The 27,315-nt window shown below is 37.5% G+C and overlaps 1 protein-coding gene across 7 annotated transcripts in view; it reads left to right on the forward strand.

Moving 5' to 3' along the window:
• The window catches only part of LOC127441510 (traf2 and NCK-interacting protein kinase-like), a 143,086-nt gene that overhangs the window by 67,525 nt on the left and 48,246 nt on the right, over positions 1-27,315 (forward strand). For all 7 annotated transcript variants that reach the window (XM_051699024.1, XM_051699025.1, XM_051699027.1 and 4 more), the window contains exons 3-6: positions 10,937-10,993; positions 13,113-13,238; positions 22,602-22,712; positions 24,274-24,364. In XM_051699024.1, coding sequence (XP_051554984.1) covers positions 10,937-10,993; positions 13,113-13,238; positions 22,602-22,712; positions 24,274-24,364 — 385 coding nt within the window. The remainder of the gene's footprint in view (positions 1-10,936; positions 10,994-13,112; positions 13,239-22,601; positions 22,713-24,273; positions 24,365-27,315) is intronic.

The following is a 27,315-nucleotide window of genomic DNA, read 5'->3' on the forward strand; positions in this document are numbered from 1 at the left end:
ACCCATTTGCAACTGAGCTTTAACTTCCTGGCTGATGTCTTGAGATGTTGCTTCAATATATCCACATAATTTTCCTTCCTCATGCTGTCATCTATTTTGTGAACTGCACCAGTCCTTCCTGTAGTAAAGCACCCCCACAACATGATGCTGCCACCCCCATGCTTCACGGTTGGGATGGTGTTCTTCGCCCTTTTTCCTCCCAACATAACGATGGTTATTATGGCCAAACAGTTAAAAAAAAAAAAAATTTCATCAGACTAGAAGACATTTCTCCAAAATTAAGATCTATGTCCCCATGCGCACTTGCAAACTGTAGTCTGGCTTTTTTGGAGCAGTGGCTTCTTCCTTGCTGAGCAGCCTTTCAGGATATGTCGATATAGGACTTGTTTTACTGTGGATATAGATACTTGTCTACCTGTTTCCTCCAGCATCTTCACAAGGTCCTTTGCTGTTGTTCTGGGATTGATTAGCACTTTTCACACCAAATTACGGTCATCTCTAGGAGACGATTTGATTTTCCCATAATGTCAAGCAAAGAGGCACTGTGTTTGAAGTTAGGCCTTAAAATACATCCACAGGTACACCTCCAATTCAGTACACCTCCTATCAGAAGCTAATTGGCTAATTGTCTAAAGGCTTGACATAGTTTTCTGGAATTTGCCAAGCTGCTTAAAAGCACAGTTAACTTAGTTTATTTAAATTTCTGACATACTTTTAATTGTGATTAGTCAATTAAAAGTGAAACAATCTGTCTAAACAATTGTTGGAAAAGTTACTCGTGCCATGCACAAAGTAGATGTCCTAAACGACTTGCCAAAACTGTAGTTTGCTAATACTAAATTTGTGGCGTTTTAATGACTTCAACCTAAGTGTATGTAAACTTCTGACTTCAACTGTATATACTGTTATTAAACTTCTGATTAATGGGTTATCAGCTGTCTTCTGCTTTCTGTCTAGTTTCTGAACAGCAATCTAAATTGAGCAATTCTGTGATTTGGCAACTAAAAACAGCCATTTGGCTTCTTAATGCTTCAGTTTAGGAGCCATTGGCTCCTAAGTCATTTTTTTCAGTCTGAAGCCCTGAATATTAATCTTGGAACATACACAGATATTGGAGCTGCTTTGCTGCTCAAGTCTTCTGAGAGCAAACACATTCTCCTGAGGTAGAATTGTAAATTCGAAGATGTGCATGATGATGACCCAGATACAGCACCACTAATGGAAATGTATATCTCTGAGATGAGTTGGAAGGCCCACATGATTGCACATGTCCTAGTTTAAGATTGGGCATTGCTAATGGACAGAATTGTCTCACCTTCTAGTTAATTATGAAAAGAGCTTTGTTTACTTTTAAATGTTACATTTGGTTTAAAACATATGCTTTCTTATTAGCAGTACCATCTCTCTTTCTCTCTGTTAGATATTTGCACTCCAAGGGAGTTCTTGTTTTTTGTCATGTTGTTTGCTCTGTAATGTTAAGAGTTTTGAAAATTGACAAACCACACTGTGGGATTAAACAGTCAAATCAGCTTTCTAAAGCTGCCAAATTGTTCTCTCTGCTTCAGTGGATGGAAAAAGTGATTATATCCACATCTAGTCTGCATACATTTTGTTTTACTAGCTGTCAATCTGGACTGCAGAGTGTTTGCTCTTTTCCAAAACCTAGTGAGCTACCTCACTGTCTACTGCCTACATAAGGCAACATCCTTTTGGAATGCCCTGCATAGGCAGCAACTCCATGTTCCACACAAACAACGCTCCTCACAGGATACTTGACTTGCAATTGATTTCAGTGTAATTTGACATTAGCATGTTGCTAAGCTAACAGCATGATACTCTAAAATGTATTTTAAAAAAACAGTCGCAACAGTTTGAAAAGAATATTACTGAGCAAGTTAAATTCAGTATAATTTAGCAGCTTACCTGAATAAGAACAAATCCGGTTTGATGGCACAAACTTTTGAAGGTACAGTACCAATTGGTTGACCAAGCACTCAGGTGTGTGTTCGTGTACTTGTGTAAAATGTTTCTGGCCATAAAATGTTACATCCCTGGGCAGCTCACTAGGTTTTGTAACTGAGCAATTGTGTTTATTCTATCTTAAGTCTTGATCCATTGTCCAATCATTTTAAAGGTATGCAAACTACACACCGTTTGGCTAAAGTCACATATTTTTAAGCTAATTTGCCCAATTTGTTTGGTAAAATGTTCTACGTTTTATTTATTAGGGTACATTTACACGACAACGATGTACCAAAAACGGAAACGTTTTTCCTTTGTGTTTTTGAAAAGTTTCGCGTACAGACGACAACATTGTCAAAACGATCCCCGTTCACACGGATCCACGAAAGAGACTAAAAACTCTGTATTATGCATGCCAGGCCAGTAGTTGGTGATGTCACTTTGTAAAGAAACACTACGCGCCTGCGCACATAAGCATTCTTCCACAGAGCGGTGAATACAATGAAGATGGCTATCGCTGGTCGTAGTAGTGATGCAGTAAATCTACACTTTGCTGGAGAAGCTTCAATAAACTCAATCTTGAGCAGCACAAACACAGTCTTGTAGTCCACCATTGTAGTTTTGAATGTCTCATGTGTTGTTTTGAAGCACTTGCACGCATGCCTATAGACTGAACACGTAATACGCGTGCGCATGACGTCAAGTTTTCACAAATTCGCTTTTTTGTATGTTTACATGGAGACGATAACGGCATCGTTTTCAAAAACGTGCACTTTGAAACCGTTTTCAAACGTTTGCGTTTTCCGGCCCCAAAACGCCGTTGTCGTGTAAATGAACAGCCAAAACGCATAAAAAGCTTTCCGTTTTTAGTTGAAAATGTTGTCGTGTAAATGGCCCCTTAAAATCTTTTGAAATGGGTACTTTAAACTTAAACACACACACCCACACAAAAAATCTTTCAAATACAACAAACAAATCAACTGAAAACATACCCCTGGAACACCTGCTATGACTTTTTCATCTTTTTCGCCTTTCATTAGTTTGCATCCCTGCATCTGTATCCCTAAATTTATGACATTTTGCAATAAGAACCATTAAAGCATAAAGTCTCTGGTTGCAAGCTTACTTTCCTCTCACAAGCTCAGAATGTTTTTGGCTTGCTTTCCACAGCTCTTGTGTAGCACTTCAGTACCTCGCAGAGTGTTTTGCTGATCAGCTGCTGTAAACTGACAGATTGGAGCGGGCTGGTGTGCTTTGCGCTACTGCAAACAGCAAATAAGTTGCTTGGCTTTGAGCAACTTTGGAACTACGCTAGCCTAAAGTGATGCTTTATTTAGAGTGAAAAGGCTAGGGAATGCAACTCTGTATTCCAGGAGATGATCTGTTCTTAGTAATTTTAAAAGGTATTTTGTTGCATCTGTGTTTATGGGTTTCGGTTTTCTGAGAGGTCAAAAGTTTACAGCGATGCAATTTGTTGATGGCATGGATCCAAAGCTGGTCAAAAGAGCACAGTCAATTTAGTCTTATCAGGGATGCTCACCTTGCACTGCGCCTCTACTGCCATGCATAGAAGCCACTAGCGAATTGGTTTCAGTGGGAATAAAGTGAGGAGGGATGCACAGTTCTTGCCTGCATCTCAAACAGTTCAGCGATCTTATTAAACCCAGTTGTTTCCCTGTGAGTTCGGGCGATCCATGTTATCTAACACCTGAAGCCCTTTGTCTGTAGTCTCTAACTCAAAAACATTATACCACAGAATAAGACTGCATATGATTTTGCTTGCTCTATAAAATAAAATAAAAAAACTATCAGCTGTCACTGCAAGCTGCAACAAACTGACTGGAATCAAATATTTAATGTACATTTATATCACTAAAGTTGGTATTGTAAACAGAGCAGGACCATTCAATAAGTGCTGGAGCTGCGCGTGCATTTTATATATTTACTTATTAAACACAGCCTTTTATGAGTCACAGAGCTATTGCACGTCTTCAAGTGGCTTTGAATAAAATGCACGAATCATATGTACTACTATTGTGTTTTAATGGTTCTTTTATGTCATTTTTTGAGCTTGACAGTAACGAACATGACTAACACACAGTATCGGATTTTGATCGGGCTTGTCGGACTGATACCCGATCCGTTTAAAAACGTCAGTATCAGAGCAGATACCGATCCAGGTATCGGATCGGTGCATCCCTAGTACCATGTCCAAAAGAACATGGTACCTTTTTAGTTTGTGAAGAGAAGTGGTTTGCTGAAGCGTTTATCTGTAAAGTTGAATCTTTAATTTCATCAGCTGGATTGGAGGAAGCAGAGTCATGTGTTACCCAAAATCAGAGAATGAGTACTATTCATCTTCATCAGCCTCTCCCATTCTCGTGCTGATTTCTCTGCCAGAGAGAGAGAGACGTTTTATTGTTATTCCTGTTTGTGTGCTTGTAAAGAAACTCTAACCTCATGTTAGAGAGATGCCTTTGGCGGTCAGAGTGCTTGGAATATACACAAGTAGGCTACACAGCATTCATATGGTATGTTTTAAATCTAGTAATCCTCATTCATACAGGCTATTAGAGCAGATCTAATTCACAAAGACCAGGATAAATATAGAATGGAGGCAAGATTATGAAAGCACAGCTTTAAAATAGCTGGATGAATCTAACATGCAGTACAATACAAAGCAATGCGATACAGTGACTGTGCAATATAGATGAGTATATAGTGAATTGGTGGAGGGATGGGGAGGTAAACTGGGTTCTTCTAAGGTCAGTAGTTGAGAGAGAGTGCATTTTGAGTTGCAGATGGCAAGTTCGTGAGGTTTCTAGCCTGAAATCAATGGCAGAATACCTGCTGATGGTAAAATAACTCCCCACGTTCAATTTGGAAGAAAAGAGGATTTGATTTTTCTTTTGAATGACAGCTGAATCTATTCACTGAGCCCCTGAAAGGCAGCGCTGTCTGGCCCATCTGCTGTGTGTGTGTAGCTACAATAGTGGAGGTTATTATGCTCATACTGGAGCCGTGTAATGAATGGTAAGGGACTTTGAATGTTTGCTCCTCGTTGAATTCTTGGCCATTAATGGAGCCTCTGAGGTGGTCCTGTCATTTGCTTGAATCTTTCTTTTGGCCCTCTGACAAGTAACCAAGGACACCCACCTTGTTAGGGCCAAAACCTGCTTGTCAGGGTGCGCTTTTCTACAGAGACAATTCTGACATTTAACTGTCAAGATATCTTCCTCTCTGGTATCTTGTGCCTTTCCTTTGTTACTGCTTTGCGGTCTCTTTCCTTCTGTCTATTTGTCTCTCTGATGTCTGAAGAAAAGCGCAGATAGTATATTGCGGAGTGTCAAGGTAGGTGCTGTTGAGTTTTAATAAGAACGCTGGCTGCTGATTGGCTGATGCTGTAGTGGAGTCTGTTACTACGCTTGTGACCCACATCAGGGTAGGGTTGCACCAGCTGTGCGTAAGTTCTTACGTAAGTTGAGATGTAAAGTTCACACTAAGGGCTTAGTAACTACTAGTTAGTTTGTAACTAAGTCAGTGCTTAATTCGGTTGCACCTCCTATTCTTAAGGCAAGACTTAACTAGTAGGTCGTAAGCTCTCCGTAAAGTAATGCGTAGTCGTATAATATGACGTTTACCTGTATTTATCCAATAAGCAGCCTTCATATTTATTATATACAGAAGTGTTAAAAATCCATGAACTTCAATTTGATCTTGTTACGATTGATGTTCACACCTTGTTTGCTCACGTAATTGTCAGCTGTAATAAATCCCCATTAAAATGAGATACGTAATAAAAGTAGATTTGATAAATAGTATATTTGCCCTATGTAAATAACAATATTATAGGAACTGTATCTAAAATAAATAAGGGGTGATAAATAAATAGGAATACAGCAGGCTGGAAAAACAGACATTTATTCATTTTAATATCCTATATATATTTTGATTGTGTTGAAATTGACACTAGGCGACGCACCCTGAAAGCTGCACTGTTAGATCGGTTTCATGCTGAAGAGCCGTTGAAAAGTACCTTTTTTTTTTTTTTTTCCCCTTCCCTCTCTCTGTTGTAAATGTCAGCATCATAATTTATGTTGAAAGGATTGATGCCTGTCATGCAAAACATGAGCTCACTGATGTCATAAAATATCAGTCTGCTTTTTTTATTCCATCAGTTACTCCTGGTCAGAGGCTTTCGTAAATATTTAGTTCATACGTAGGGTTACATTCTACCTAAGTTTAATGGTGCAACGCTCAAATATTTAGTAGTGTGTAAATTGTGACTTGGTGCTCATTTACACCACAACTAGGCTAAGTTTTAACTTGGCCCCAGATGAACAACTAGGCAGATAGTTGAGGTGAATAAGTGAGGCAACACCAGACAGACCAGTGTGTGGCAGGATGACATGCAAACCTGGCAAAGTCTCTCAGCTACACTTTTACAAACAAATGTAATGATTAGATCCAGAAAAGATTACAGCCTGACATAGAAATATTTTTAACTCCCACAAAGTACTTTAGTCTCTAGTTCTTCACAAAATTATTTGCTGGTGCTTTAAAGACTTTAAATATACTGATCTGTAGAACCAATAATAAAACAACAAGAACTTTGTTATCTTCAAAGAATCATATAGCCACCTCAAGAACCATATACAGCTAAAAATGGTTCTTGAACAGAAACGCCATCAAAACTTTGCTCTTTGTTTGAGAATCCCGACCAGCCTGACATAGCAGCAATTGCAAAACTTGGGCAAGGCTATTTGTTTGTCTTGACAAATAGAAAATGGGGGAAGTGATCATGAAACCTGCTTGTAAATAGTCTAGTGCTGCTTTAACTAATGGATAAAATCAATAATAATTGATGATGAAAAGAACCAATGAATTTCATTATCGATTAGTCAGATATGTGAGTCGTGTATGGAGAAGCTCACTTTACAGTAGTGAAAAATGTGTTTGCATGATATATAGATGAGTTGAAGTGGAGAACTGAATCATTTTTTGTTTTTGGCACCATTCTGAGTAAATTCTAGAGACTGTTGTGTGTGAAAATCCCAGCAGATCAGCAGTTACAGAATTACTCAAACCAGCATGTCTAGCACCAACAGTCATGCCACGGTCCAAATTACTGATCACATTTTTCCCCCCATTCTGATGGTTGTTGTGAACATTAACTGAAGCTCCTGACCCGTATCTGCACGACTTTATGCACTGCACGACTTTATGCACTGCACTGCTGCCACACGATTGGCTGATTATATAATCACATGGATGATTGTTGGTGCCAGACGGGCTAGTTTGAGTATTTCTGTAACTGCTGATCTCCTGGGATTTTCACACACAACAGTCTCTAGAATTTATTCAGAATGGTGCCAAAAACAAAAAGACATCCAGTGAGCGGCAGTTCTGCGGATGGAATTGTCTTGTTGATGAGAGGTCAACAGAGAATGGCCAGACTGGTTCGAACTGACAAAGTCTACGGTAACTCCGATAAACCCCTCTGTACAGTTGTGGTGAGAAGAATAGCATCTCAGAATGTGGGTTGGCGCTGTTTTGGCTGCATGAGGGGGAAATACACAATATTAGGCAGGTGTTTTTAATGTTGTGGCTGATCTGTGTTTTTTTTTTTTTAAATAAATAAAAAAAAATATGTAAAATCGGGGAAATACAGGCTTTTTAAATTTTAAATATAATAATTGATTATCAAAATAACTATATATTGGCACAGAAATTACACACTTCACCTTTAAAGGATTGTTTGCAATCAAAGATTTAGTACTACAGCTGGGTATTGATACAGATTTTTCCATTTGATTCTCACTGACAAGTGCTCGATTAGATTTAGATTAATTTGGGTATATTTAAGTTATAAAGTCCGCTTTTTACCACCATTTTATTTATATATGAAATATTTTTCCCAGCTAATGCTGTTAATTTTAAAGTCAGCTGATTTTTAAATTGATGTTGTTACCTTAGTCCACAAGAGGACGCAAAGAATACATAAACCATACAGCACAGTGTAATATTATTGCAAAGAACATTCCTGGCTGTTAAAAAAGAGCATTCCATTTTCAACTAATGTGCATAAAAATAAATAAAATGTTTTAGTCAGTCCATATTCTCAAATGTTAAGTCAAAAGTAAAATGAGGGGGGAAAACGCTTCAATAGTTCACATGGTGTTACACTTTCACTAGTACCACACTGGTGTCTAATAAAAAAAAAAACTTAAAGACGCCTGCTTTCTATTAAACTGTATTTGTCTAGCCTTTTTTAGCGCAAAAATGCGATCGATCTGTAGTCATCGTCAGTTCTTGGCACACATCCAAAATTAGAATGCACAGTTTTAGCATTCAAATTTACTTTTTTTTTTTTCTCTTACATTTTTAATTTTAATTTGACAGCCGTAATGAAAATATTAATTTTTAATAATTATATTTTATGCGTTTTTCATCATTGGTCACATTTTAGCTTTATAAAAATAAACAAATCCATGTATTCCATCAATAAATATTATATTGTAATTATTATATTTTTTTTTATGTTTATTGTTTATATGCATAATTTGTATTTACATTGAATTGAACACATGCTAAATACCTAAAAGTGTCTCAAAGAAAATTGGCATTACTGTAAAGAGCGTTTGTAAATGAGTGCATATTCACGAGAGGGGACTAATGACTTAACCTCATCTGTGCTATGCATGAGTAGTATTAAATGGTTTTTTTTTTTGTTGGTTTTTTTTTTTTTTTTTATCAACTGATTCTTTAATCCCTATTTAGTATGAAGTTGATTTTGTCATTCTGCTTTTGTATACCAAACCAATAACCAATCACTAAGAGATTGTCCTCTGGTTTCCCTTAGTCATGGTTTCACTTGGTCACGACCACTGACGTGTTAGCATAGGGGATGGGGAAGACGTTCTGCATGTTCCTGTTTGAGGAAAGCCAGTGCTAGCTCTCCTCTGCACTGACCGCTTTCCCTGTAAGAACTCTTTGTCCACGTTGAAATCTGGGCTTTACTGCTCTAACACATCTTGGACTCCACTGTCTTCGATTACTAACAAAAGATCCTCGTGACTCAGAAATGGGGAACCAGCTGCCTCTACTGTAAACCTTCATGTGAATTGTGATTTGGGGAAAGCATGTGGGTGGTTTCACTCTTGGCTCATGCTCACACCAATAAGCTTGTATGGGTGTTTAATGATAATGAGCCAATGAGTTGCTGTGCCAGTTCTTTCTGTTGACCCTTTACAAATTCTTAAGAGTTCTCCCTTTATTGTAAGGAATATTTTTCAAAATTTTATTGCTTGGTGTTTTTTTTTTTTTTGGTTCTCCATGAATGGAGAAACTGTAGCTGTTTCACAGTTTAGCTATTTTTTGTAAATTCTGATATGGTTTTAAATTTAAGCAATAAGCTACGAGAGGCTGTGCTATGTTGTGAATATAGTCATGGCTAAGGGGCGCTTTTAGGCACAATTGTGACTATATTTACAAGATAGCTCACTCTTATGTGCTGTATTTATTTTATAAAATGATTACTACTTTATAAATGTTAAAATGCTTTTTTATTAAGCAAATTCAGTAAGTGACATCTGCTAGATTAGAAGATATACAGTAGTTCCTGACATGTAAACCTACTTAGTGCTTAGTTTAAAGGTGCACTAAGTAACTTTTGTCTTTGTGTCATTTTGGACTTACACTGATATCATTTAAAATCAGTAGATTTCAGTTTCAGATGCCGTTGTAGAAATTTAGTATTCACAGTCAGCCATGATTACTTTAATCAATGAGTGAAAGTGTCAAATAACAGGACGGTTACTGAGATTAAGCAAGTAGTATTCGGCTAGTCATGTGATTGTAACATGGCAACCCCCATGTGCGGACCCTCTCAATGTAGAATAAAACAGCTTTTATAAGCCTACTGGTATGACTGGAGTCTTCATTTTAATGTGAGTGGGCATGATTTACTATATATATTGTAAAATTACAGTTCATGTCTTTTAGGTGTTAAACTTTTTTTTTATTGAGGAAAACATTACTGAGTGCACGTTTAATAGTTAGGATCTGTAGGTGCAGCACAGTGATACCATACCAGTGATGGATGTAATTCATACCAGATGGGGATCACATAGTGATCATATGAGGTGTGCATAAGTGTCAAGCTTTTTAAAATATTTTTCTTGCAATTAAAACAAACTGCTTCAGAGATAAAAAAAGGTTGTTAATGAAACAAACTTGCACAGTAAGTTGTATTGCTTTGATTGACAGGAGTAATGAGTTAAGAGCTCAGATGACTTACAGGTTTAACCTTTTAATGTCATGAAAACTTCTCCCTTGCATTCATTAATTACCAATTATTGAAGGATCATGTTCTTTGTAAAGTGTTTTCTCAGGCTGTATTTGTTTGGAAAGCTCATGATAAAAGCAGGTGATGTCAGAATTGAGGTCACCACTCAGAAAAATGCCACTTACTCCTTAAAGACGTTGATGATGGGTATCATTGACTATGGCTTATTTTGACATTCATGACTTTGAACTGTATTCCAAAATAACAAGCAACTCTAATGACAAAATAGAAATGCTACACTTTCATAACATTTGTGGTGTTACTTGTTTCTTAAATTTTGTCCAGAGTTTCAAATTTTTTAGGTGTAGATTGTTTGTTTTCTAGACATGAAGTACAGTTCTCTTTTATATCCTCAAAATATTTATTTATATATATATTTTTATATATGTAAAAAAAATCCATACAATTTGAGTAATCTTTAATTAAAAACATATAATAATAAATACTGTAAATATTTAATTCAATTTGTTATAAATTACACAATTCAATTTGATGAAATTTGATGAAATTGAAAAATGTAAGGTTTGAATATAGGATAAAACTAAATACAGTTAAGTAATTTATTATAAGTGTTATAAGTCACTACACCTTTTCCTGAACACACAACCTGTGTTTGTTTCTCTACAGGGCCGACATGTCAAAACAGGCCAACTCGCTGCTATCAAGTGCATGGATGTCACAGGGGTGAGTGTATTTTTTTTTTTAATTGCATTTTCCTTACTGACCCCTTAATATGCGCTGAAGCTGTTGAAACAGCGAGCTGTGGAAAAAGAGGTGTCCATACAAAGAGTCCTCGACTCCGATCTGCAGGTGCATTTTAGCCTTAGGTGGTCTTACCCTGGACAAAGCTTTTTTTTATATCCATTTATATTCTATGCTTGGTTATCTTCTCATTAGTTTTCTGACTTCTGCCTAATAACCTTTTATCATCCTTTTTATAAGACAGTATAAAAGGCTAGAGCTGTCTTTATCTGTATAAAGTAGTTTTATCTAAATTTTCCTAAAAAGTAATTGGGTTGCAGCTAGAATTTGAATTGGGACAACATTTTTAATCATAGTCCTATCATTGCAGTCATGTCTGCTCTTTTTAATGGCTGATTTTCCCAGTCTCTATTTTTTTAAATTTAAAGTAATTTAACCCATTGGCTGTTGTACAGTAGATTCTGAAATACCACAGCAAATGTAATTAAAAAACTGTTACGATTTCACTAGACACGTTTGTATTTTGAAATGACATTGACTTGCCTCTGTTATTTCAGGGTGAATAAAAGTTGATTAGCAGAGATTACATGGTATCTTGTAAACAAAAACAGACATTTTCACAAAAAAACATCCCGCCCCCTTTCCCTAATACTGTATACCAGTCCTTTTTTTTTTTTTTTTTTTTTGCAAATCATTCTTTGGAGTTCTTTTCAATAAATCGGTTAAACTTGATTCGTGATTCATTAGTGAATTGGTCTGAATCAAAAGTATTCTTTAAAATCATTATTCAACAATTACAAATGACTGAAAAGGACACACAGAGGTCAAAAAGAAATGACTGGTAATTTATCATAAGGTTTGGAAAACATGTGGACAGCATTTTTAGGCATCATGTGCCTGTAATGCTTAAAAATGCTGTCTTGGTAGGTAACTCCCTATATTTTCCAACTCTCCTTACTGATGGGGATGGAGGGGGTCTTTATTGGAATGTCTGACTCTTTGACCTAGTGTAGGGCTGTCATTAGCTCAAATTGCTGTTCATCTCCAGCATTCAGCTCACTCTTGAGAAGAGATAAGTGAGTAGGGAGCTGAGAAATCCCATAGGAGTACTCTACTCTGGTGTAATGAGGTGGACCAAGAGCTAATCCTGTGCTCTCTGCCCTCCTTTCCCCTCTGCTTCAGCTCTCTACTTCATATAAAAACACCTGCAACTGGGCCATCAGCCCTCATTATAGGTCAGCTTGAGTGGTCTCACTTGCCTCGAGCTTTACTTAAAGGGATAGTTCACCCAAAAAAAAAAAAAAAGTTCTGTCATTTACTTGCCCTCATATCTTTTCAAACACAAACAACTTTCTTTCTCCAGTGGTACACAAAAGGAGAAATTATGAAGACTCTGCCATTCCTTGCAATTCCAGTGAATGGGGAATGGAGCTTTTAAGCTTAAATGATGCAAAAGCACCATAAAAGTGGTACATACCACTTGTGCACAATATTTTGTGTTCTGAAGCCAAATACTAGCATTTTGTGAGAAACAAACGGAAATTTAAGTCATTATTCACAGAAATTCTTGACATCTGCTCTAGCCCTCATTGGTGCGTTCATGAGTGTTCATGGGAAAAGTTGCGATGTCTGATTTAAAAAAAAAACAAAAAAAAAAAAACATTTCAATTGAAAAAAGTGGTCTGAATGATTAGTTCACAAACTGAACTGATGTGGTCATCAAATTCAACTCACTGACTCAATGATCCGGTCGCAGCAGTTAACAGCCCATTAGCGGTGAAGACTATCGTTGAATGATGACTTACATTTCAGTCTGTTCCTCATACAAAGCTATTATATGACTTCAGAAGACTTTGAATATGAGCCGTTTTTTTTTTTTTTTTTTTGAATGCCTCAGTCCTCATTGACTTACATTACATGAAAAAAAAAAATGGCCCTGGATATTCTTTAAAAATTTATGTTTTGTGTTCTACTGAAGAAAGTAAGTCACGAGAGTGTGTAAATGACAGAATTACATTTTTTCTGTGAATTGCTTTAAGGAGTGTAGGGTATGGTTGATATCACATATCACATGAATCCCATGCTCGATGTGTCCTCACAGGAGGAAGAGGAGGAGATCAAAGCTGAGATCAACATGCTGAAGAAGTACTCCCACCACAGGAACATTGCCACCTACTATGGTGCCTTCATTAAAAAGAACCCTCCCGGTATGGATGACCAGCTGTGGGTGAGTACCATGCCTCACTGTGCCTGTGGAAATAGAAATAGTGTATCCATCTGTGGTCCACACACACTGTACTGTGTATAAGTTGTCGTTTATTAGCCCATGAGGAAGTGGATGATAAATGGGCCTTGAATGAGCATTGCTGAACAGGAATCAAAGCACCGTTGCCTTGCCTACTGACTTGTTGTCATGAAGAGTAAATGGAACTCTGTGCTGGGAAATGATGAGGGCTTTTAAAGGCTGTGAAGTGTCAGTCTCTTTATGCACCTTTCAATACTAGAAAGGATAATGTTTCTTTTAGTTACCTGAAATTCTTTTTATGTTACTTTTTTTTAGCTTACTTATCATAGTGTTTCCACTGAGTTAGTGTGTTGGTGGGTACTTGCACGTTTAGGTCATGTCTACACTAGTACGTTTTCTTTAGAAACTGCATTGATGTTGCTACGTTTATGCCTCATCCACAGTGGAGCTTGTTCTGCTGAAAACTGGCACTTAGAAAACGCATTCCAGTAGAAATTGGTTTTCAAACGAAAATAGATTAGTTTGGACGACATCCCATGTTTTTCCCTAAATTATATATTGTGATTAATATTTATCATATTTTTATTTTGGTGGCTTAATAAGAGTATTATTTTACATATGTGACATGGAGTTCTGCAGAAAAAAAACGTACATAATCTTAGATAAACATCTGATGATAGGAAAGTCTTCCACAGAGGTAAATGTTTGTGACTGGTGTGTCATTTGAATTACACACATCGCTTACATCAGTAAGGGTCAGACTATCATTCTTATAACCCGATCATCATTCTCTGCACCTCCCCAGATATGTGGGTTTGTGTTTTTCCATCCCTCCCGCAAGATTCTATCCCACACACGAATGCTTCCACTGAATATTACTCCATGTTCACCCCCTCTCAGCCAGCAATGACCTCTCCCATTCCCGCAACCCTGCATTTGTTTTCCACATAGGGCAAAAGCCATACAAATAGACAAGTGTACACAAAGAATATTAAAAAAAATTCTGTTATTGCTGTTATCAGATGACATGTGAAATGATGCCGATCTAACTTGCCTGAGCTTGGTTTCTAAACACTAAATTCACCATTTTCCAGTCTGAGTTTCACATCCCTTGATGACAGTGTGTCCTTGCTTTGCTCTGCCATTCTCATAAAGCCCCGTTGACTACCTGCTCTAAATGTTGGATAATTTGATGCACGTGCACATTTTTACTGATATTTTAGGTATATTGTTATCAAAAATAAATTAGTTGTTGAATAAAACAATTATTATAGTTTTTTTTTTTTTTTTTTTTTTTTTTTGCATTAATTAACTGATAAAATAATAATAAAAAAAGATATCCACATCAGATTTTTCAGGCTGTTTTCTGACCGCCCGCTCCTGTCCGTTTTTCATTTGAAGATTTTTTTTTTTGTATTATTCAACATTCAGAACACCGACATCACACCATAAGTACATACATATGTTCACTTACTCAGCCATTCATTACAATGAAGTAATATTCATTTTCTTCTTTTCTGCTTAACACAAAAGGAGATATTTGAAAGAATGTTACGATCGCTGATTTCTGTTCAATTGCAATTTATAGTAACTCACTTTAAAAATTAAAAAAACACCCAAAAGTTTAATAAAACACATGAAGGCTCGAGGGTAAGTAACGAAGGAATTTTCATCTTAGGGTGAACTGTTCCACACCAAATTTTAGGGTCTGTTTTGTAGTTAGGCCGAGTCTGTACTCGTCAGCTTCAGTACATGATAATCTGTCAAATCTGTCAAAAGCTGCGTAACATATGATGGCTACATACTCATTTTTTACACTCATTCCTGATAGATAATTCCATCTAGCTGGAGTACAGTATTGATTTTATATATATAACAATTTTTATTTTATTTGTTTATTTTTTATATTGAATATTCAGTTACCATAGTAGTGAGGAAATTTAGTGAGAGTCACCTGTGGAACTGGGCTGGAACTCTCTTTTACTCTCCCTCTCCACGTCAATCCTTCTTTCCATATCTTCCTCTCCTCTCTTCCTCTCTTTCTGTTCCACAGCCAAAGGAAAGGACAGACCTGATAGCAGCAGGGTAAATTGTTTTGTTTGTCAGTGGCTGCAGGAACACACAGGGGCACGCAGATGGAGCGCTCCACCAATAAAGATAGACATCGCAGGAAATGAAGTGCATTTGTGACACATTTCAGCGCAGAGTGACAGCTCTTGAATGGGGAGACCTTTCAAATGAAGGATGACATTCCCAGTGCTACAAGACTGGAGGGCCACAAACCACTAATATGCCTTCTCACCTGCCAATCACACAGCAAAAGACAGAGAGATAGCAAAAGAAGCTCTTAGTGGGAGAGCCACATTCAATTTAGTCCTCCTTTAGGTACTTGGTGGGCACATTTCGAGGGAATCCATTCTCTCTGGCACTCTGAGCTTCAGCGCTGCTCTGGGGTCAGCAGTTTGTGTTTTATGATTGCTCGCGCCGACTTGGCTTTTAGACAAAATTAAAGCTATGAACTCAGAATTAAGCTCGAAGCCTATAAATTTCTCCTCCTGTTTTGTGCTATTGCACAGAGATTAGTTTGTAGCACAGTGCCCATTCTATTCAGATTGATGGAGAGGGCGTCGTGGCATATTTGAAAGCCTGGAACGAGGTAATTGCTATTTTCCAGAGTTTTTATACTGTTAAAGGGATAGGACAACCAAAAATGAAAATTCTGTCATTATTGACTCACCTTCATATTCCAATCCCCTTTAAAAAATGTATCTTCCGTGGAACACAAATGGAGATGTTAGGTAGAATGTTAGCTTCAGTCACCATTCACTTTCACTGCATCTTTTTTAGTCACTGCATGGTTTTGGAACCTCATGTTGGCTAGTACATTTTCTTTTTTGAGTGAACTAAAGGTAATCTAAACATTACAACAAAGTATCTACTGTAAATACATTAAAGGAATATTCTAGGTTCAGTACAAGTTAAGCTTAATTTACAGCATTTGTAGCATAATGTTGATAACGACAAAAATGAATTTTGACTCTGGTAAATGGAAGCCAATGAAACAATATGTATGTTAACAATTGTTTAGTGTGATAACATCGCTTAATAACCTTTTCAGTGTAAAGTTATATCCAATTTTACAACTTCGTTGCCATGAATACGTAAAGCTGTAAACCCTAAAACGACCGTAAAAAACTATTTAAGCAACTTTACAGCACAAATAATACAGAAGTTTTAACATAAGAATTAATTTATGTGCTTTTATAAAATTATAAGCTTCACATTCCTGTCTTTAAACCCTCCAAAAATTGGCCCATTTACTTCCATTGCATGTGCCCCACTGTAAACTTGTATTGAATCCGATATATGTTTTTTAATATGGTGCCATAAATGTTATTTTAGGCTGGACTTCAAGTGAAGCATTCAGTATTGTACCAAATGTAACAAGGGGTCCAAGATCCTACTTTATGTACACTTCTCTGTCTAGCAGGACACACATTAGTGCTGAATCACGGCCTACAGTTGAGCATGATAGTCTGTGAAAATGAGTCAGTGTCTTAAAATAGAGAAGCACCATATCCCAAAACACAGTCTCATCAGCAAAGCTTAATGATCTCATTCTTCCTTGTTTATGGCCTCCCAGACAAGAAGATAACTAGTTTCTTATGAATCATAAATTAATGTGGAAGTCAAGCAGCACATGATTTTTCTGCCCCTGTGTTGTTGTGGTTTTGTATGTCATAAATTGCTTATGAATTGCTTATACATCAAGACTGAGCTAAACTGTAACCATACTCACACAGTGGGTTTATCCCTAATTGAACTTGCAAATACTTAAGGCATACTGGCCACTAAAGCATATGTTTAATTCCAGAGAACTAAATAATGTAATAAAGTTTTGCCTTATTTAACTGGAGGCCATTTCCAGAGGCAGCCAGAGCTTGAGTGGCTGTTGTGTGGTCCAGCAAACATCTCTTAACATGGAGTACTTGAAAATGAGGGCTGTGCTGTGCTCAAGGGCCCATGGCTAGACATGACACCTTCGGCTAAAGAGCGATTAGAGAAGCGAGAAGCACAAGTCACTTCCAATTACAGGATGAGGAGGAGGCCAGACCAGAGGGTTGGTGGATCAGCAAAGCTGAATAGCGACCTTTTTCAGACGTTTCCCACAACTGGTGTGTTAAATTCATTTTAGCGGAGTAACAAACTACTAGTAGTGGCGGTAATTTAAAATCATATTGCTCAGTTGTTTTCAAAATATTGATGCTGTTCCAAGTAACAAGCTATATTTTTCAACAGTGTAGCATGACAATACACTTGCTAGTAACTAGGGATTTGCGGAACAACTGATTTCACTGATATTTAAATGTCGATTAGTCTAATTGTTTGTGTGTTTATGCAACCCATTTAAAATACTTAATCTAATCCAAAAGCCAATATGACTCTAATGCCCCTTTTCAGTGGAATTTTAACATCGATGTGCTTGCCTTGCATTGTGATCATTGTACAATAAAAATAGAGCATGACACGCATTCACTGAATCAATGTTGGCGAATACATATTTATTGAAACAATTAAATGAATAGTGCAGGACCTGTGGAGCAGTCAGAAACAGTCAGCACATTGTTGAAAATAATTAACAGGTAAGCAAAATCTGAGAAAAAATGTGTTGAAAAGTTGCGAATTTTTCACGTGCATTAGCCTATGATCTAATATGACAGCTGTTCAGTTAAGACCGTTAACCAATAACAGTTATGAGCAAGAATAGAAAAAAATAGGCCCGTGAGAAATGTAAAATAAACCTAATATAATGTTCTTAACACATTGTTAAAAGTAAACTTTTTGATCAGCAAAATTAACATGTCAAAATGGTCCGGTGAAAGACGGTACCTGACTCACCTGAGGCGATTATTTTGTGACATGCAAGCCAACGTTTCAGAAATCTGCTTCCCGCACCACTACCGAAGTTTTTTCCATAACTGCCTTATTCATCTTGCGAGGACATTTTCCTGTGCACACGGTGAGTGAGAGAGTGAAGAAGCATGCGCAGCCTGAGGTGAAATGGAACTTTGTATCTGCTCCAGATATCCTCTTTTTAATAATTGTATTATTAATTACAGTATATTTAAAATGTAATATTAACAAGACAGTAAATTAAGCGCCTTTGTAAAAATATAAAGCCAAACGTAAATGTGTAAAATAAATAAATAAAATATTTAAACCCCCGAAATTGACATTGAAAACATGCTATTTATAGTAGAGGTGTAATTGTTTTATGTAAATTGTATTTAGCCTATAATGTATTTTTCAATTACTTAATAAATCCGGACAAAACAATTAGCAGCCCATCATTGATAGGGTGACCAGATTCCTGCTTGTGGAAAACAGACAGCCCCCTCCCAGCAAAAATGAAATGGACGTATCCTTACCTAGGCGCAGATCAATGCGAAGTAGAGGGTGCATCTTCATCTGTAACTGCTGTCACCTTGTACTTTTCACTGGCAGCAATTTTTCCCTGTGTCGCTTGTCTTTAAAGAGTTTATCGTAAAATTCAGAGCAGTCCAGTCAAAAATTAAGATGTATGAAAAGCATTTCCTTCATGACTGTAACACTGAGTCGAGATTTATCCGGTGTCCATGCTGCATTCATTTATGAGAACACATTCCACAGATCCAGATAACCCAGGCAGGCATAAAACAAACTCCATGACCTTGGTTAAGACTCCGAAGTTGATGGTCTTGCTCTCCAGCACACAAAAAACATCTGTCCATCTCTCAGACACAGCCGTCTTGTTCATGTTCCACTCAGTGATGCAACGAGTGACAATGTTTTCATGCAAGCCCACTCATCATAGAGCGTGGTTTCGTCAATCAAACTGAGAGTGGGGAGTCTGGAGTAGAAGTGTTCGAGGATGCTCTGAATGTCTTTCCACTCTGGGATGTCTCTCAGTAGGGTCCAGACAAGTTTTTCTGTGTTCTCCAATGAGCAGCTCCAAGTTTGGAGGTAATCCACCGATGCTGAATAAAAGTTTCTCACTGCACAAAAGAAATCATCCTCTCGCATGTCTCCAGCTTCAACCAGGGCATCCAACTGCTTTTTAACATCAGAGGGTATGAATGATTCCCCCAGCGTGACCTGCAAGACTTTTCTCAGGTCATGAATGTGCAAAGCTGTGGCCGTGCACAACAGAATGATAAGCAAAAAAGTCCTTCACTTACGTGCACATTGTCAGATTCTGAACTTTGCTTCACAAAAAATCGCTAACACTTGGTGTGGCACACTTACGTTTAGCAGCATCCACATGCTTTTTTGTAATAACATGCTGCACAATGTCGGTGTGGCCTCCATGGGCGATGGAAAAGCGAGCTCCACAAATCTCACACAACACTTTACTTGACTCTGTCTGTGACTCCTTTTTTATGAATTTAAACTCTTTTTGAATATCCTCATTAAATGTACATGCACGCTTTCTTGACATTTTCTGGCCGCAATTCCATCTGTGCTCTTTCAGACTGACACTTCAATCAGTTCACTAACTGGACGTCTAATGATAGGATTGTGATTGGATAATTTAATAAGAATAAGTTAGGACTCTTGAAAAAGTGCTTAAATACGGGACTGTTCCAGGAAAAACGGGACGTCTGGCCACCCTAATCATTGACTCTTTTTCATTGTAGGCCTTAGGTCAGGAAGATGCCATATTTAATATGACACAAATGAAAGTGAGGCTGTGAGCGAGAGGTTGGGTACAACGTGTTGAACGGACTTTACTCCTGTCCCTCACAGCCATTGCTTTCATTTACATTCAATTAAATATGCTGGACACTCTATCATTAAGTTTCATTAAGTAAGTGTTTAAATTTGATTATTTCCCAGTGTTTCTCAACACCAAGAAATGTAATTATTTGACAGTTGCCCTTTTCACAAGAACAGTGTTGTTCTCCTCTGTTAGGGTCCGCTGCCTCCATCCTGGAAAACAAATGGGCAAAGATTAATGGGCAGTGATTAACTAACACCCTCTTTAATACAGGCTTATCTGTATTACAGCAATAACACCTTCTGCATCAGAGGAATTTTCTCATCCTATCAAAGTCCAATAATAGTAGAAATAATTATGACAGATGAAACCTAGCTGAAGGAAAGTTTTTCTTCTAAATGTTCAGAAAAGCAAACAAACGTTGAAGTGTTATTATGGTGGCTCCGAAAGGCCAAAGTTCTGTTCTTTCTATTAAATTTGTAATTATTCTGTGGCGTAAAAATTCTCCCAGTTCTCAAAATAGAATCACCAAACTTGGTAGGAAGCCTTAAGCTACTGTATATTCCACATGCAAACTCAATTTCTTTTATATGCCCCTATTTCAACTGACATTTTCATTTCAGGTTTACCACAATTTTCAAGCTAAAGCGGCACTAATCTTGAAAAGTAAATGAAGGCAGTGCTTAAAATATAAATATTTAAACTAATTTCATTTCTAGCTTCATTTTCTTTTCATTTATTTGTATTAACACTCCTAGCTGTTTTTGTTCTTGTTTTATCCATGTTTCCATAGCATGTTATGCTTTATGCAACATTTAGCTCCAGTCCTCTAATCTGATTGGACAAGCGGTGTTCCAAGGCTGTTCCAATGACATTGTAAATAAAAATGCCATTCACATCAGATGTTAAAGTGAATGGGGAGCTGTGAGAAATCTGCACGTTTGCACACTGTCTCAGCCGATCTCCTGTGCTTGTCAGCAAGTTCCGTTAATCAGGTCCAATTAAACCTGAGTGATACAGCCTTTAAAACATTGAACACTGTGTCTGAGAGACACAGACCGGAGAGAGAGGAGAGGAGGGGATCTGAGACTTCAGTGCATGCACATTACTGCACATGCACATGTATATTAATAGACAGATACCACACTTTGTTTGTTTGTTTGTTTGTTTGTTTCTTCTTTCTTTCATTCTTGTTTTTTGTTTGTTATTTTGTTCATTCGTTCTTTCGCTCGTTTGCTTATTTGTACTTTTTACTTTTTTTTTTTTTTTACTCATTTGTTCATTTATTCGTTTTATTTATTTTCCGTTCATTCAGTCTTTCTTCATTTATTTCTTTGGTTTATTCTTTCATTTTCTTTTATTTTGTTCTTTTCTCTTCAGTCATTCAATAGTTTATTTTGTTTATTTCTTTTGTTCATCATTCATTCATTATTTTCTTTCATTCATTCATTTGTCTTTGGCTTTATTTCTTTTTGTTCATTCGTTCTTTGTCATTCTGTCTTTCTGTCTTTCGATCTTTCGTTCTTTATCCTTCTTTCACTCTTGTTAGTTTGTTCATTCATTCATTCTTTGGTTCATTTGTTATTTTTACTTTTTGATATTTTCATTTGTTCATTTATTAGTTTGTTCTCTTTCATTCTTTTTCATTAATTCGTTCTCTTTTCTTTTGTGCATTCTTTCATTTATTTCTTGTTTATTATTCTTTTGTTCATTCATTCAATAGTTCATTATTTCTTTTGTTTCTTTATTTCTTTTTGTACATTAGTTGTTCTTTTTTCTTTCTATTGTTCTTTCAGCTGGTTTTCTTTCATTCATTCTCTCTCTCTCTCTCCCCCCCAGTCTGCGGTTGAGCACTGCTCTGAAAAGATTTATTTGCTCCATTTGAATGTCCCTTCTTGGGTTTTTGTGTTGAATGCTGCAATATTTATCATGTTTTTTTAATGATCTAAGGGACCTTCCCCACTCTCTCTCTTACTCTTAATATATAATAAAACACCTCCCAGTGTTCAGTGGGGCGTAATTTTGTGAATCCCATGGAAAAGTTCCAGCCTGATTAAAGCAGGCAGTCCCCATTGTGCTGTTTGTTTGTCCTGGTTGGCTTTGTGATTGTTTTGCAGTTTAAGTGGGTTGTTCTACAAGCGATGACAGGCGGGAGCAAAATAAGATTAAATGGGACATCTGAGATGCAGTGGGCCTGTTCCAGACACACAGAGCTAAGAGACGCCAGAACACAACGTTTAACAGCGTGTCCTAACCAGGCTCGATGCGACAAGCATTCTGTCTGTCCACACTGAACTTAAAACTGCTGCACAGTGCACAACATGAGACAGTCACATCCAATCAGATTATATTTTATGTTTTATGTACAGTTATGAGAAGCAGGATTTTGTACCAGTTAGATTTTACAGTGGGAGGAGCTACCAAGCTCGACATTGTAGATTTAAATACAAGCGATCTATGAAATGTCCTGTCATTCATTGCTTCATCACATCATGCGTCGGAAGAGAGTGTGTGAAAATCAAAAGGAAGGTCTTGATTTGCAGGCGGGAGCGTCCCACAGGAAGTAACTTGTGTTGTCTCCTCTACAGCTGGTAATGGAATTCTGTGGCGCAGGCTCAGTGACAGACCTGATCAAGAACACCAAGGGCAACTCACTGAGGGAGGAATGGACTGCCTACATCAGCAGAGAGATCCTCAGGGTAAGTGGCTGTCCTTCATTCACTTCCCTGCTGGTAAAATCAGCTTAAGGTTGTCACAGCATAGTAGCTGTTTTATGTGGGCTACCAGTCCTAACCAAGGTCCTAATCATCTTTGATGATGTTCTAAATCGAAACCAGGTCGAGGAGCCAGCTCATTACCATAAATGACCAGTTTTGACAAACAGAAACCACACCTTTAGAAAAAGGTGTATACAAATAGTACCTATAGGGGTACGACAGCTTGTCACTGGTGTAGTACCCTCAAAGGTACACACACTGTATCTTATTTACAACTTAAGGTGCTAATATATACCCTTTAGGAACAGTTAAGACACTTAAGGTACATATATATATGTGTATGTATGTATGTATATGTATATGTATGTGTGTGTGTGTGTGTGTGTGTGTGTGTGTGTGTGTGTATATATATATATATATATATATATATATATATATATATATATATATATATATATATATATACACACACACACACACATACATATATATATATACATATACATATACATATACATATATATATGTGTGTGTGTGTGTGTGTGTGTGTATATATATATATATATATATATATATATATATATATATATATATATAGTTTCAGAAGTTTACATACACTTAGGTTGAAGTCATTAAATACTCCACAGATTTAATATTAGCAAACTATAGTTTTGCAAGTCATTTAGGACAACTACTTTGTGCATGACACAAGTAATATTTGGCAGCATCATGTTGTGGGGGTGCTTTGCTGTAGGAGGGACTGGTGCACATCACAAAATAGATGGCATCATGAGGAAGGAAAATTATGTGGATATATTGAAGCAGCATCTCCAAACAGGTACACCTTCAATCAGAAGCTAATTGCCCAAATGCTTGACATAATTTTCTGGAATTTTCCAAGCTGCTTAAAGGGACAGTTAACTTAATGTATGTAAACTTCTGACCCACTGGAATTGTGATTTATAGTCAATTAAAAGTGAAACAATCTGTCTGTAAACAATTGTTGGAAAGATTATTTGTGTCATGCACAAAGTAGATGTCCTAAATGTATATAGTTTGCTAATATTAAATCTGTGGAGTGGTTAAAAAATATAAATGACTTCAACCTAAGTGTATGTAAACTTCTAACTTCAACTGTATATATACATTGTGTGTGTGTATATATATGTATGTATGGTATGTATGTATGGTATGTATGTGTGTGTGTGTGTATATATATATATATATATGGAAGGTACATTGGTTGTACCTGTGAGGGTACTGCCTCAGTGACAAGCTGTTGTCACTAAAGGTACAGTTTTTGCATTTTTTTTTTCTGACAGTGCATGTAAAACAGAAGACGTTTGTTTGGTTTTCAATGATGAAACAAAAGAGATACTGTTCAAAATCAACACAAAAGGTATTGGCACACTGTCTGATTGTCAAACTTAGTGTAGCATGTCCATAGTTAGTTATTTAATCAATCTCTAGTTTGTGAATGAAGGATTCTGCCATGCAGGTGTCCTTTTTCCCTTTGTTCTAATTCATTTTCTCTCTGCACCAGGGTCTCACTCATCTCCACAATCACAAAGTCATCCACAGAGACATCAAAGGCCAGAACGTGCTGTTGACAGAGAACGCTGAGGTCAAACTAGGTAAGATCACAGCCCTGTAGGCTTGGATCACTTTGCTTTAAACCCACTCTGCACAGTGGTGGAGTGTAAATCCTGTGCAAAGGAATGCCAGTGAAGCACAGCCAGGCAATGTTAATGTGCTGTTGTCCTTTAATGCTGTCCTCTTTAAGACTCAGCAGGGAAATCAGGATTGACTGTGAGACAGTGGAGTATAGATCAGAGGAAATTCAATTAGCCAATGTGAGGTAAAAATTGATAATCACTTAGTTCATGACAGTGCTAATCTAAAAGATTTCATAAATATGCTAAAGACTTAATGGTAGATAAATGTGCTTGTCCTTCCTCTCTCATAAGATGAAATGCTAATTGTTAAACAAACTTATTAGCTTTTATTTTAAAAGGAAAAATATGGTGATACAAGATGTTTTTTTTTTTTTTTTTTGGCAAAAAGTAACATTTTCATTTATTTTAAGTTGTTAAAAGTCTAAAATAATTAATACATATGGCGCATATATTTGGCAAATCTGTGTCAGTAGGGGGCAGTCAGCGGTCCAGCTGTGTAGGCAATGCGTCTCGTTAAACCAGCAAGCCTTTTCTTAGTAAATATTCATAAGTGATTAATTTGATGACTTAATCGGCATGTTATGTAATTATTCAAATTAATTGATCGACAGCCCCATAAACTGTGTGTGTGTGTGTGTGTATATAACTCAGCAAAAAAAGAAACGTCCTCTCACTTTCAACTGCTTTTATTTTCAGCAAGCTTAACATGTGTAAATATTTGTATGAACATAAAAAGATTCAACAACTAAGACATAAACTGAACAAGTTTCACAGACATGTGACTAACAGAAATGGAATAATGTGTCCCTGAACAAAGGGGGAGTCAAAATCAAATGCAACAGTCAGTATCTGGTGTGGCCGCCAGCTGCATTAAGTACTGCAGTGCATCTCCTCCTCATGGACTGCACCATATTTGCCAGTTCTTGCTGTGAGATGTTACCCCACTCTTCCACCAAGGCACTTGCAAATTCCCGGACATTTCTATGGGGAATGGCTGTAACCCTCACCCTCCAATACAACAGGTCCCAGACATGCTCAATGGGATTGTGATCCGGGCTCTTTGCTGGCCATGGCAGAACACTGACATTCCTGTCTTGCAGGAAATCACGCACAGAACGAGCAGTATGGCTGGTGGCATTGTCATACTGGAGGGTCATGTCAGGATGAGCCTGCAGGAAGGGTACCACATGAGGGAGGAGGATGTCTTCCCTTTAATGCAAAGCGTTGAGCTTGCCCGCAGTGACAACAAGCTCAGTCCGATGATGCAGTGACACACCGCCCCAGACCATGATAGACCCTCCGCCTCCAAATCAATCCCGCTCCAAAGTACAGGCCTCGGTGTAACGCTCATTCCTTCGACAATAAATGCGAGTCCGACCATCACCCCTGGAGAGGCAAAACCGCAACTCGTCAGTGAAGAGCACTTTTTGCCAGTCCTGTCTGGTCCAGCGAAGGTGGGTTTGTGCCCATAGTCGACGTTGTTGCTGGTGATGTCTGGTAAGGACCTGGCCTACAAGCCCTCAGTTCAGCCTTTTGTGGACAGTCTGAGCACTAATGGAGGGATTGTGCGTTCCTGGTGTAACTCGGGCAGTTTTAGTTGCCATTCTGTACCTGTCCCACAGGTGTGATATTCGGATGTATCGATCTTGTGCAGGTGTTGTTACATGTGGTCTGCCACTGCAAGGACGATCAGCTGTCCTTCCTGTCTCCCTGTAGCGCTGTCTTAGGTGTCTCACAGTAGGGACATTGCAATTTATTGCCCTGGCCACATCTGCAGTCCTCATGCCTCCATGCAGCATGCCTAAGGCACGTTCACTCAGATGAGCAGGGACCCTGGGCATCTTTCTTTTGGTGTTTATCAGAGTCAGTCGAAAGGTCTCTTTAGTGTCCTAAGTTTTTATAACTGTGACCTTAATTGCCTACCGTCTGTAAGCTGTTAGTGTCTTAACGACCATTCCACATGTGCATTTTCTTTAATTGTTTATGGTTCATTGAACAAGCATGGAAAACATTGTTTAAACCCTTTACAATAAAGATCTGTAAAGTTATTTGGATTTGTACAAAATTATCTTTAAAAACAGTGTACTGAAAAATGGATGTTTCTTTTTTTGCTGAGTTATATATATATATATATATATATATATATATATCTCGATATATCTCGATATATCTCGATCAGCCACAACATTAAAACCACCTGCCTAATATTGTGTAGGTCCCCCTCGTGCTGCCAAAACAGCGCCAACCCGCATGTCAGAATAACATTCTGAGATGCATTTCTTCTGACCACAATTGTACAAAGCATGAAAATTCCTGGAGATCAGCAGTTACAGAAATACTCAAATACAAACCAGCCCGTCTGGCATCAACAATCATGCCACGGTCCAAATTACTGAGATCACATTTTTCCCCATTCTGATGATTGATGTGAACATTAACTGAAGCTCCTAGCCCGTATCTGCATGATTTTATGCACTGCGCTGCTGCCGCACGATTGGCTGATTAGATAATTGCATGGATGTTTGTTGGTGCCAGACGGGCTGGTTTGAGTATTTCTGTAACTGCTGATATCCTGGGATTTTCACACACAACAGTCTCTAGAATTTACTCCGAATGGTGCCAAAAACAAAAAACATCCAGTTCTGTGGATGGAAACGCCTTGTTGATGAGACAGGTCAACAGAGAATAGCCAGACAGTTGGTTTTAATGTTGTGGCTGATCGGTGTATATACTGCCATATATATATATATAAATATATATAAAACCAAGTAAAAATATAACTGTTTTTTGTTGGACAGTGTAAGTCTTTTTCTGATTCTTCTCGCGCTCGCTCTCTCGCTCTGTCTTCCATGAGTAGATTTGATTTGATCTCATTTACATGTTATGTCTTCATGTGCTCTGTAAGAAGA

This window comes from Myxocyprinus asiaticus, chromosome 5 (assembly GCF_019703515.2).
Source record: "Myxocyprinus asiaticus isolate MX2 ecotype Aquarium Trade chromosome 5, UBuf_Myxa_2, whole genome shotgun sequence".
NCBI classification, from domain to species: domain Eukaryota; kingdom Metazoa; phylum Chordata; class Actinopteri; order Cypriniformes; family Catostomidae; genus Myxocyprinus; species Myxocyprinus asiaticus.